This window comes from Schistocerca serialis, chromosome 4 (genome assembly GCF_023864345.2).
Source record: "Schistocerca serialis cubense isolate TAMUIC-IGC-003099 chromosome 4, iqSchSeri2.2, whole genome shotgun sequence".
NCBI classification, from domain to species: Eukaryota; Metazoa; Arthropoda; class Insecta; order Orthoptera; family Acrididae; genus Schistocerca; species Schistocerca serialis.
In genome coordinates this window covers 370,266,696-370,280,036 of record NC_064641.1, presented here as the reverse complement: position 1 = coordinate 370,280,036, position 13,341 = coordinate 370,266,696, and the positions used below count along the sequence as shown (strand labels likewise).

Here is a 13,341-nt window from a genome sequence, read left to right as displayed (position 1 = left end):
TTTGTCAAAGTAAAGTAGATTCGTAGTGTGGATAAAGGTAAGCACTTGCAAGTGGTGAAGTTTATGTTTAGCATCACTCCCTGCCATTTATAGTGTTAGAAGCCTATACACAGAGACCTAAGTAACGGTAAACAATTGTCAATGTGCTCACATGGGAAGACACATATTATAAATGGATGTTTCAGCCCCCTGATATGGAAACTCCTATAGTAAACATTGTTTCTTGGATTCTAAACTATGAGGTTACGTGTGTTAGATGCTGTCATTTGTTTCGGTCATGACGCAGTTAGCAGATGTTTAGTTCTACAGCTGGTAGGAATGTACTCTCGGCTCAGTGTGACAGACACTAGTGACACTTGACTCCCTGAGAGCAACTATAACGGTAAGAATAACGAGCAGAAACAAGAAATGGCGGAGAGAAATGAGGAACATGTAAACCTACAAGATTATGCAGCTGTGAAGTATTAGGAACCACACAGGAGAGACATAGATCAAATACAATTTTGAATTGAAATGCAGCTGTCAAGTATTAGGAACCACACAGGTGAGACATAGATAAAATACATTTTTGAATTGAATTTCCCGAGAGATACAGTTGCCGGTCGGAAATTTCAAAAGAACCACCCCAGTATTTGTGTGAAGTGATTTGGGGAAAATACAGAATACTTCAATTTGGATTCTCAATGGGAGATTTGAGCCACCGTCCGCCACAGTAAGTTTCTGGGACCTTACTCCGCGCCACGTCACTCGCTAACAATGAGAAACCGGTAGTGTGACCTTCTGTAAGACATCCAGCAGCTATATTTAATTACGCGCTGCAAAGAGCAGAAATTGTGGATGATGGATTTATCGAGGGCGCTGAGTAGCTGAGGTGTTTAAAGACTGGGCTCAAAATTAGAACACAGAGTACGCTCTCAAGACGTTCTAATTACAAACGTACGTGTAAATCAAGGTAGTTGATTTACTGACGTTGATTTAAAACAAGAACATGCAACACTTGAGCCAATTTTTTACCGAAAATTCTAGTTTACTTCTTACAAAATACAGTGCGTAAATAATTAAAGTTCCAGATTCACAACACTGTAGGAAAACAACCACCGCTCAGAATGACTTCACATTTGAGCAGCATATTATTGATTCAGGGGGGAAACGTAATGGACCAAAAAAATTTGAACGAGTATTTCACCAATAAAGGCGGTTTAAGCATCTTTTGTTCCTTGACGGTTGCCCCCTGAATGAATAATATGCTGCTCAAATGTGAAATCACTCTGAGCAATGGTTGTTTTTCTACAGCGTTTTGAAACTGGATCTTTAATTATGGACGCATTGTATTTCGTAAGAAGTAAACTAGGATTTTCTTAACATACATGAAGTCGCTTAGAAATGGTAGATGAATCGCAAAACGACGCAACGGTTTGAGTACCACGTTACACCATGCGTACTGTTCAATATGCATGACTACCCTAGTTAGGCAATGAACGGTTGGAATACTGTTAGCAAGGTAAGTCCATCTGCCACGAAAAGATCGTATCAAATCCGATGGAAAAATTGGTTTTTAATTGTTCTGTGGCCTAAAATTGCATAAAAAGCAAAATGACATCCGTTTTTAATTGTCCTGGGGCCAAAAACCGCGATAAAAATGACATCGGTTTCTAACTCTCGTGATACTGGCGCAAGACATTTCCATCATGCTGGCCAAGCTTTCTGCCACAAGATGAAATCGAGAAACAGAATGTTCGACAACAGATCTAAGTCTCTTGGGGGCCACGTCCATAATGCATTGCCCGATGCTTTCCTTCAGTTCAGCAACATTCGTAATTGAAGCACTGAACACAGCATCGTTCAGATAACCACACAGCCAGAAGTCAGAGGGGTTAAGATCAGGTGGTCTGAACGGTCAGGCTGCAGGGAAATGACAGCTGATACTTCCAACACTTCCAAAATGCCTCTGCAGCAGACACGTATCACTACATAAAAATGATCCTAGCGATACATCAGCGCTATTGAACGAGTGATATGACGCTGTTGCGCAAAAAACTCTCACAGCGTATACCAGTGACGGTACAAGAGACAGAACTAGCAGGACTCCTTACAAAATACGGCCCTACGATAAACGATGACGTCAATCCGCGCCATAGTCGCCTTTGCAAAATAAAGAGGTACCGCTTCATGTGCATGCGGATTTCTGTCGCCCATATTCTGCAATTCTGCATATTCACGCGTCTTTGTAAATGAGTTTCCTCTATCCAAAGAATGTTCCATGGCTATTCATTACCCTCTTCCACAAGAGCAAGATACTCCAGAGCGAACGTATGTCTTGTTAGCAGGAAGGAGCTCCCGAACATGGACGATTTTGTACGGATGGCAATGTAGGATAATATACAACGTGCTCTCAGGCGTGTCCAACGTTCGGGCAATTCCCCGTTCTCTGCATGTCTGCACACACCGCTTAACTCCTGCAGCAGTGGTGTGGCCAGGTCTTCGACAGACGTCGAATCAGCTGCCCTCTCCCTCTGCCACATTTTACTTCAATTGAAACTCTCCTCTCGAGTTCTCCAGTCATTTTCTCCAGACCATTGGCAGCCATCAGACCAATACCTTTCTTTATACCCTTGAGTGTCCGGAACTTCTGCAGAGCTACCGGAGACAGTCACCGTTTTCATAGCAGAGTTCACCGGCAACGCGCGATCCTTCACGGAGACAGTCAAGTTGGGCCTCTCGGACACATACCGACAAACAACCGTGCCCCACGCGTCTGTTGATGCGCATATTCTGACGCTTACAGCACTATCTATTGACCAAATTTTCGTTAAATTTGTTTTTGTTCCGTTACGTTTGCCCCAGTTTCAGTAATATGCTGTTCGACATAATTCTGAGATGTGGTGCTGTTTTTCTACAGGGATCTCAAAATGGTACTTTAATTATGGACACCTGTACCTACGGACGTACCTTCATTCAAAGCACGTAACTTTCGTCCTTTATACGAGTATAATGTTCAAATGGTACACTTCATTCCCTCCAGTGCATTACTTAGTGTCTTTGCTGTACGTTCATGATTATTACAGGTGCTGTTGGGCGGAGGTCGCAGCAAATTCATTGGCAATGAAACGTCCGGCGTCGCCGGCGCTGTGGGCAGCAGACAAGACGGCAGGGACCTGATATCAGAGTGGCTGGACGACCACCAGCAGCGGGGCAACGCCAGCTACGTCTCGAACCTGGAGCAGCTCAGCAGAGTAGACATCGAAAAGACCGACTACTTGCTGGGTGAGACGACCCTCTGATGTGGTATCTGAGATCCCAATGCCTATATTACATCGGTGATAAAGTGTCGTATAGTCAGAAGGAATCACACTTGCCATGATATCAAATCGCATTGTCGCTATGTCATTTTATACTTGTTTCATTAAATCACTCTGTGAGTTCAAACTAGCGCTTTCCCTCTGCTTGCAGACAATTTCGAAAGAACAGACTCCACGCGGAATCTACCGAACTATGTAAATTGAAAAAGAAGGGGGGGGGGAATGAAAGGAAGGGGAAGGTATTGATTATGTCAGCTGCATAGGGACTTTACGCGAAATCAGCGGCGACAAGTGAAAATGTATGCCGGATTGGGATTCGAATTTGGGGTCTCCTGCTTATTAGCCAGTTTCGTTAACCCCTGCATCGTCCGGACATGTCCGAAAGAGCAGACATCATGCAGTCAAATAACAGATTCAGCTCGATGGGCAATGAACCGCCCACCTTCAGTGCGGATCCACATTTAAGTCCGATTTCCTGCGGGAACGAGGATGGACAGCAAGGACAAGGCCTGTGGATATGTGGCGCTAGGTGGGAACGTGGGCCGGCAGAGAGGCGTGCCGAGACACTCCGCGTAATTTCGATAAACACTGTGTCCCGGTGACGCAGTGGTTAACGCAACTGCCTAGTAAGCAGAATATCACAGGTTCGAATCCCAGTCAGAAAAGCATATTCACTTTTCATCCCTCATTCAGCATAAAGTCCCGATGCAGCTGGAATTAGTAGTCCCTTTCCTTTTCTATCTCACCCTTCCACCTTCAATTTGCCCAACAGATTTCCTTATCAAAGGTGAAATAATGTCAAAATGAAATAACCATTTGGGTTTACGACTGAACTTCGCTAGTCAGTGTTCGATGTATGACGAAAGATGCGTTACTTGCTGGGTATCTCAGTATTTTCACAGTTGGTAGAAACGCAGGCTCCTTATGGTCAAGATTTTTGCTTTTGTTTGTACGTTTTGCAAAGCAACATACAATGACCAGTCGCATTAATGTGACCACGTATCAAAAGCCTGAATAATCAGCTGTTGCTGCGCGGGTCGCTGCGAGACGTACAAGAAAGAGTCAAACAGGTTCTAAATGGCTCTGAGCACTATGGACTTAACATCTGAGGTCATCAGTCCCCTAGAACTTAGAACTACTTAAACCTAACTAACCTAAGGAAATCACACACATCCATGCCCGAGGCAGGATTCGAAACTGCGACCGTAGCAGTCACGCGGCTCCGGACTGAAGCGCCTAGAACCGCATGGCCACAACGGCCGCCTCAAACAGGTTCTGAAACGTACCCACACTGATGTGGATGTGGAGCCATTCCGTCTTAATAAATTAGCAGTATACAGGTCTGCACAACATACCAAGCGTTCAGCACGTGCCGTCCTCGCGTCTAACACTGATGGTGAAATGACAAACACCTTGTGTAAGTAATAAGGAAACCTAACCCAAAAGCTAAGTGTCGGGTGGTAATAATTATAGTCGAGCTGCTCAAGATGTTCAGTACGGGTTGTATTTATCATAAGGCAGCAAAACTTGGTAGACGTGCTAATGCAATAATGTGGAACAGATTAAAGCTGGACAAAAAATTTAGTTCCAATTTTCGCCGCCAGGTGCAAAACTGGCGCTGTGCAGCATCTCGTCGATGTCTCTAGTTCTGATATCGAACAAATTGTGTAAGCGGCGATTAACAATAAGATCAACTTCCGGCCTTTCTCACTTCTTTGACCTTTCCTGCCCAGGTCCTTTTCCCAATCCACTATTTGTGGGATCACTTCTATACGCATTTATTGCACTCACTGAGCTAGATTTGCATCTGGCGGCGAAATTTGGATCCAATTTTTTTCCAGCGTAAATCGGCTCCACGTTAATGCATTGGAATATCTACTACAGCCCACAACGGACCTCTGTGTGTAGTTGGCTGTAACCATAACCATCCGGTAGCTCAGACGCTCCGCAGCACCGAAACGACACACCTCCAGACAGTTGTGTCCCCACTTTAAAAATGGCCGTCTTGTTCTACGTAGTGAACGTTCTCGGAGATTTTTCTGTGATCACTTTGAGTCATTAGGAATTACCGACTGTTTCCCATGTCAAGTGTGCACATCAACTATGGCTTCAAATTGCTAATTTGCCTAAATTTCATTGTACCACTCATCTTGCCAATCAACTGATTGTAAACGCTGGTTTCTTCTAATGTTGCAGGCCTCTTTGCAGAGAGCCATATGGAGTACAACCTGGAGGCCCCGGACACACAGCCGAGACTCGTGGACATGACGAGGGCGGCCATACAAATTTTGCAGAAGGAACCCAATGGATATTTCTTATTCGTTGAAGGTTGTATCTCTGTCTATTTTTCCACGTCTGTAGTTAAAAATTCCGCATTACAGACGTTCCTCGTAATCTCACCCGGCGAAACATTCAAGTGCATATATGTCATATACTGAAACATAATGTGAAAATGGGTTTGCCGCATGTTCCACACACTTACGATAAACGCTAAGATTTGAAAGCATCTTTAGTTCAGAAACTATGTACTGTTAGTTTGAAGTGGTTTATGGGTATGTGCTTGCAAATTTAAGTGAATGTAACTGGTTATTTACTTCTGTTTTGTACACAAATTAGCGCTAGAATTAAAGACACCTACCTACTGTGAGCGGCAAACCGTTACAGCAGGTAGTAGGACGTACTGTACTATACAAACGAAGCATTGAAAGACCATCCAACTCCATGTTCGCTTAATCGCCATTCGTAAAAAAACGGAATGGGAAAGAACTGTGTAAATTTCACGTACAGTTTGCTGAATGACGTCCGAGCTACGTTCAGCAGTGTGGAGCTCTCGTAAGGTTGATGAGGGGGGTCGAAGGGGTGTGTTGTATTGGTTGCCTGAAAAGTGACGTAAGTGAACAAATGGAAAGTGCAATTGAAGATTAGTGTTTAACGTCCCGTCGACGATGACATCATTACAGATGGATTGGGGAAATAAGTCGGCTCTTTCGAAGGAACGATCCCGGCAGTTGCCTTGAAGTTCTTGTTCAGATTCAGCAGCTTTTGTTCCACACTCTAACTGGGTTTCCCTTCCCCCTTTTGTCTCAGTCTCCTCTTGGTGAGATCTTGTGTTTGTTCAGTGCGGAGATCCCTCAATCTGAGGTCTGTATGGATGCTTTCTGGCCAACGTTTCCTCGATCTCACAGCAACTTTGACTTTCAACCAACACTCGCTAATTATCATCGTTTCGTAATCTACCTGAAGTAGATATCCATAGCGTTGTACATGGCTTTCCGTATCTTCTCAAAGAGAGGGGACAATTCGAACCGCCTGTGAATCTCTCATGAGGTGTTACGCCGGATATCCACTGAAGCATTTTGTTTTTCATTACACCATATCTTTGCTGTGCTGCTTTCGTCGCTAGCTACAACAATACCAACTATCCACCATTTTAGACATGTGTTGATAATGCAGTTTGTGATTTCGGAAGCGAATGAGCCGTTGACAGTGATTTATGTGTCAGTGGACGTGAAGAAATTTGTCTTCTGGTACATCTATACCGTCGGTCTTCATAGTGGCCGAATTATTTACATATGTTCGTAGGTATTCAGTCTTCTTTATATAGAGGCATTGTCCGGACAGTTCAAGGAGGTTCTTCTACGCTTCGATTTCATGCTAGAGATCGATCTTTTCTTCAGCAGCCATTAGAACATCATCATCATACAGATGTGACCGCAGTGCTAATTGCTGAAGATCTCTAGGGATTCCGTGTATTTTTATGATTAAGAGAATGGTAGAGAGAGTAAATCCCTGATGGACTCCCTGCTGGAATAGGAAAGGCACCTGGTATCCCAGCAGAAGACAGTACTCGACTTTAAAAACTATTGTGGGGAGGCCACACGCGTTAAGTTAGTTCTTCAGGTGCCTCACACTTTCGGAGAGCAAACCACATGAGACCACATGGTATTTGGTCAATGACGTTAAAGATTTCAAGTAAAGCAAAGTGGAAATGCTTATACTTGGTCCAGTGTTTCTCAACAAGACAAGCGATCTAGGGAAATATGTATTCGCTACGTCTGGACGACTGGGTGGGAATTTTAACCGCCACCGTCCACAGAAAGAGCTATAGCGACTCCAAAACGGTGTAACGAACCATGACAATTGCTGACAGCACGTGGTGAAGGTTATTGCCTTCCTTAACTATGGTGTCATTCACAATCGGAGATGCCACATCTCATTTCTTGGGATCGTAATTGCCATTACAGCGAAACAGTCACTCACATCCCAGTATCTAGGCGGCCGTTAAAACGGAAAAGCCAGTCACACTGTATCCACAGAAATGCCATATTGGTCATTTTCAAAAGTATCCAAGAAATGCATATTATCTGTCACGTTCAAAATTATCTATATAAACATTAAGTGTAGGCCTGCTTAAATTCCTGGACCACTCCTCGTGTAAGGCACAATTAAATATCTTTACACAAAAAATATGTGTAAGTGTCATTAGCAAAGTACCAAAGTAAAAAATGTTATTCCTATGTCAAAGTAGTCTCTACTGTTTGTCGACAAATCTTATTCCAGCTAAAACTGATAACAAGGTCAAAGGAACATTATGGTCATCCTTAGGTTGGTTTGTGGGATTAAAGGGACCGGACTGCAACGGTCATCCGTCCCGTCATCCTTAGGCTAGGGTATTATATTAACCTCTCAGTACAACAGTTGGTCAGCATCAGCTATCACAGTGAAAACTGCATGACTTTTCGGTAAAGTAGCATACTCAACAACAATAATACACATTCTTATAGTTAAGAAAGAATGGTTTCAACGCTTTCGGCTACCCACTTTCAAAGTTCCCCAGCAATTAACGTGACTCAATGCTGGGCTATTATTAACAGTCTCATAGTACGAAATGTTTGTTATCTCTTGCTGATAATGCTACTTTGTGCTACTAAACAGTAGAGACAACAAGGAACTCACCTTCCATAGATCGTCATTTCACACTAAAATTGCAGTAGATTGCTCCATTCAATTAAAAGTTACAACAACACTGTAACGTATAGTTCTATATGTTCCCATGTTACAGCAGTATTGTACAAAATTACGTAATACATCGACCTGTTACAGCAAAACTGTAACAAACTTTTGCCACGTGTTACAGCAAAATTGTAACAAATTGACCTATACATCGACATGATGCAGCAACATTTTAACTGGTGACTGTATACATTGTCATGTAACAGCAATATTCTAATGTGTGCCCCATATTTCGAAATACTATAACCAAGTCATAACTAATTGTCCTGTATATCCATATGTTACAATGAAACTATAACAAATATCCCTATGTGTGTCAGTGTAAACTGAAACTAGTTGGCCCCTACAACGTCATATTTCAGTAAAATCGTAACAAATTGCCCATACATAGCCAATTTCTTGCATAGTTGTAATAAATTGCCCCATGCTTCAGCATGGTTACACAAAATTACGTGTTGTGACACCATGGACAGGGTACTGAAATAAGCCACAAACTAAGTGTTTTGCTTGATGGAATAATTTGCAGTTGATTGGAACAAGTGGCATATTGTGTAGTCAGTGACGAGTGGGATAACCTGTTACAATTCTGATGTGGAATTTTGTTGCAATTTTTCCTGTAACGTGATTATGTTTGGAGCAATTTATTACAGATTTGCTGTACACGTTGAGGAATGGGGCTATCTGTTACAATTTCGTTTGACGATTATCTGTTAACGAATTAAAAGTAGGGATATCCACTAGCTGACAACGACTACCAAGTTATAGTCTGCCAGTTTATTGTGACATATAATATTTATGATTCAGTAACTGATATCCGTTCGGTCTAGGTTATGTTACATTTATAGTCACTATACATTCAGGGTAATGGTAGTTACTGTATTCGCTGACCATTATTGCCTAATACATTAGTATCTGGAGCAATGTCAGTCACTATATCAACTAAACATTTTTGCTCCAACAGCATACAGGGTAAATAAAGACAGCGACCATACGTAAACTAACCGTTGTTGATCCAACCAGTTCTATCCAGAGTAATGGTAGCTACCATATAAACTGATCATCCTTGTCTGCAGCAGTATTTACCACGCATTAGTGATGTTTGGAGCAATTCGTTGCAGTGTAATATAAAAATTGTGATGTATGAGGCAGTTCGTTACCATTTTACTCTAACATGCATAAGGCAATTCGTAACAATTTTGCTGAAACGTAACAATGTATATGTTAATTTGGTACAATTTACACTGTAAAGTTAGCTAATCAGTCACAATATCACTGCAGCATTAAGCACTTTGAAACAACTTTGTAGTAGCATGATGATGTATTGGGCAATTTTTACCAATTTTACCGTAACATGATGATGTTTGAGTAAGTTTGTTACAATTTTTGCTGTAAGATGGGGCAATTTGTTACAATTTTATTGCCTCATTTTAATGGCAAGCAATAGTGGAACGTGATGTAGAAATTCATTTTAATGGCGGACCCAGTTCCAAGGAATGAAATGTGCTTCGTTTCAGTGTGGGAGACGTAGTATTATTGGAATGTGGCTTGTCGAGTCATGATAGTGACATCATAGACAAGAGGGTGTGGCTAGTGATGGCATCAGTAGTGAACGGACGTACGTAGTGTGACGTCACAAGCTTTCAAGGTCAGTCAAAGTGTTCTGGGGTCGCTGCAGCCCTATTGCTAGATTTCAGTGCCTCACCACTACACCACCTCACTCGGTAAGAAACAGAGGTATATGATAAGCAGTAGGTTCCTGTGACATTCAGAGGTGATGGACAGTAGCACTGGTAAATTACTTCATTTCAGCCCACGTAAATTCTTCATACTAGAATACATCGATGTAATGTTTGAATAGCAGCTCTGGTCGATTTTGTCATGCTATACCCAGTCACCAACTTGTACTAATGTATTATGTAACACATTATGCCAGGTTACCTCACCCTTCCTTCGTGTATCCATTCTCGGTTTTCCTTCACATACGTGACAAGTAGTGAGCACAGCTACATCTGCTTGGCGGTGACGTTCGTACCATATCGTGATAATATACTTCCTGCAGATGTGTTGTCCAACTTTGCAATGCTGAGAGATATTCTGTAGCATGCCACGCCTATCCCCTGTTACAATGTGCAGTAGTTGACAGTAAACCTTGTTATCTCCTTGTTGTTGTTCAACTGTGAATGATGTTTCTGGGTACAGTTTACCCCAAAATGATATTTACTCACAGCACACGTTTGATATACTGCACGCAAACTGCCCAGTGCCTGATGGACTAGAAAATGGAGTGTTGCACGCTTCACTCACCTAGGACCTGGCTTCTGTCACATTTTTTGATATGGGGAGTCATCCCCATCCTGTAATTGACTGTCACTTCAACTGCCAGTACAATATCCGGCTTCGGTTCAGTCACGTAATACGGCGAACTTTTCCATTTGCTGTAGCGAAAGGAACGCCCTGTGTTCAACACGACAGCAGTTTCTATTACAGGAATTAGGTGACTGGAATAATCAAGAATCATGAGTTTCAGTCTGCTTCCGACATTTTTCAGTGCTCAAATGTACTTTGCTACCTACGATCTCTCGGAACTATACTCTTTGTTGACATAAATCTTTGAAGACATATACCAAAAAACTTTTGCGTCTGATATTATATTTGTCGACGTCAACGCTACTTTTAAAAATTTACAAACTTCCTTTGAGGGTGAAGGAAATATTCTGGAGGCCTATGATTCTAATCCCCAACTGGCTTCACAGGTTTGAATTGGTTTCCCGAAATCTTCTAAGGAAAAATCCCACTATGGTTTCCTTGAACAGAACACGGCCGATTTCCTGTTTCATTCTTCCCAGTATCATTTGGTGGCTTCATCTCTAATGTTCTCCTCCTCGAAATGGATATAAAACTCTTCCATGCCTTCCTTCCAGCAGGGAATTGTTGATAATCGTAATGTTTAACACATTGTATAAAGTACGTTCAAGAGTGAAAACTTAATGTGTAAGGATAGAGCTACCTCCATCGCATTACACTGAACGCCTTATACTAAAAAGACACTATCATCCTCTTAACTTGTCTCAGATGTAGTATTCTCCTTACTTTCGTATTCAAGACAGTCTGTGAAACAGTGTGACCTAGCTAAGATTTTGGCTGTCTCCCGGAGCGCCTAATTTCAATCTTGTGAACCAAAGAACGTTATTAACATTTTCAACATTACATTATTTTATCGTATAACCCTTTGCTTAAATTTGATCGTTTGTTTACGTGACTGAATTTTAATTTGGTCGTCCCCTTTTTTTCTGAAGAGTTTAATAGATAAATTTTTGGGTATTGTGCATGGCAACGAATCATTAATTACGCTCCACTGCTTACACTAAGTTATTATTTTTGTAATTTATGTTCTTCTCTAAACATACTGACAGCATTTACTACTGGAAAATGAAATATGCATAAACTCTTTTTGAAAACTTCTCACTGAAATTTAACCAGACTATTTACTATTTTGGTCGCCATGTACCGATGGAACGAGGTTTCAGAGTATAAATCCGTTCAATCAACTTCAAAGACGCATTTAAATTGTATTTTAAGGAAATTTAAGCTTGCTTATTAGAACCAGAATTGACAGAAACAGTGTAAGATCAAAAACATGAAGCCACACGAAGGAATTATCCGAATGGGACGGGAGCTGGTAGATGTGATGTACATGTACAGACAAACAAGAGGTTAGAATTTCAAAAAAATTGCATGACTTATTCGAGGGAAATAACTTCACAAATTTAGCAAGTAAGTACAGTTTTGCTCCATCTCCGGCCCTTATGCAGGCAGTAATTCGACTTGACATTGATCGAAAGAGTTGTTGGATGTCGAGAGACACCGTGCCAAATTCGGTCCAACTGGTGCATCAGATCGTCAAAATCACGAGCTGGTCGGAGAGCCTTGTCTATAATGCTCCAAACGTTTCAAACTGGAAAGATGTCTGACGACCTTGCTGGCCAAGGTAGGGTTTCGCAAACACTAAGACAAGCAGGAGAGATTTTCGCCTTGAGCGGATAGGCATTATATTGCTGAAATGTAAGTCCAGGATGGGTTGCCATGAAGGACAACAAAAAAAGGGGCCTGCCTGTGAAAAGAAATGGCACGCTGGATCTTCACTCCTGGTTGTTGGGCCGTATGGCGGGCTACAGTCAGATTGTTTGGGGCATCTCCAGACATATCTTCGGTCTGGAATCACATTGACTGGAATAGTCTTCAGTGATGAGTCTCGCTTCGAATTAATTCCCGATCAACATTGAAGGCGTGTTTGGGGCGCCCCAGATAGTGGTGGGATACCAACGTGACAGTCGCCTGCTATAAGGCCCAAAAACCTCGAGTGATAGTCTGAAATGACATTGTTTTCGTACTAGGACCCCTTTGGTAGTCATCCGCGACACTTACAGCATAGCGGTACGTCGACGAAATTCGACACTCCCTTTTATTGCCCAGCCTGGGCTTATATTTCACGAAGACACTGCACGGCCACACACAGCGGCTATTCTATTGCTCTTCTTCGTGTTTGTGAAACCCCACCTTGGCCACCAAGGACGCAGGATCTCTCCCCAATTGAGAACGTTTGGAGTGTTTTGGGCAGTACCGCCCAACCACCTAGAGTTTTGACGATGTGACGCATCAATTGGACTGAAGTTACCACAGAATTTCTCAGGAGGGCATCCAGCGACTCTGTCAATCAATCGAAAGTCGAATAACTGTTTCCCTAAGGACCAGTGGCACATCAACCCATTACTGACTTTTTCATTTTGTGAAGCTATTTCTCTTGAATGAATCATCCTATTTTTCTGAAATTTTAATCATTTGTTTGTCTGTACTGTACATCACCTTTACCGATTTCCGTCCCATTCGGATAATTCCATGTGGTGTGTCGTTTTATTTTACTTTATTTTTTCTTCCTGTCATTACTTTATAGCTTTTCAAGAGACCTTTAAAGTTAACAGTCGTCACTTCAATGGAGAGAATTGACTTTTGAAACTTTAAGCGCACGATT

The 13,341-nt window shown here is 42.1% G+C and overlaps 1 protein-coding gene across 1 annotated transcript in view; it reads left to right on the top strand.

The window, feature by feature from the left end:
- LOC126474472 (membrane-bound alkaline phosphatase-like) overlaps positions 1-13,341 on the top strand; it is a 75,890-nt gene that overhangs the window by 40,493 nt on the left and 22,056 nt on the right. The window contains exons 4-5 of the mRNA XM_050101945.1: positions 3,066-3,264; positions 5,496-5,627. Coding sequence (XP_049957902.1) covers positions 3,066-3,264; positions 5,496-5,627 — 331 coding nt within the window. The remainder of the gene's footprint in view (positions 1-3,065; positions 3,265-5,495; positions 5,628-13,341) is intronic.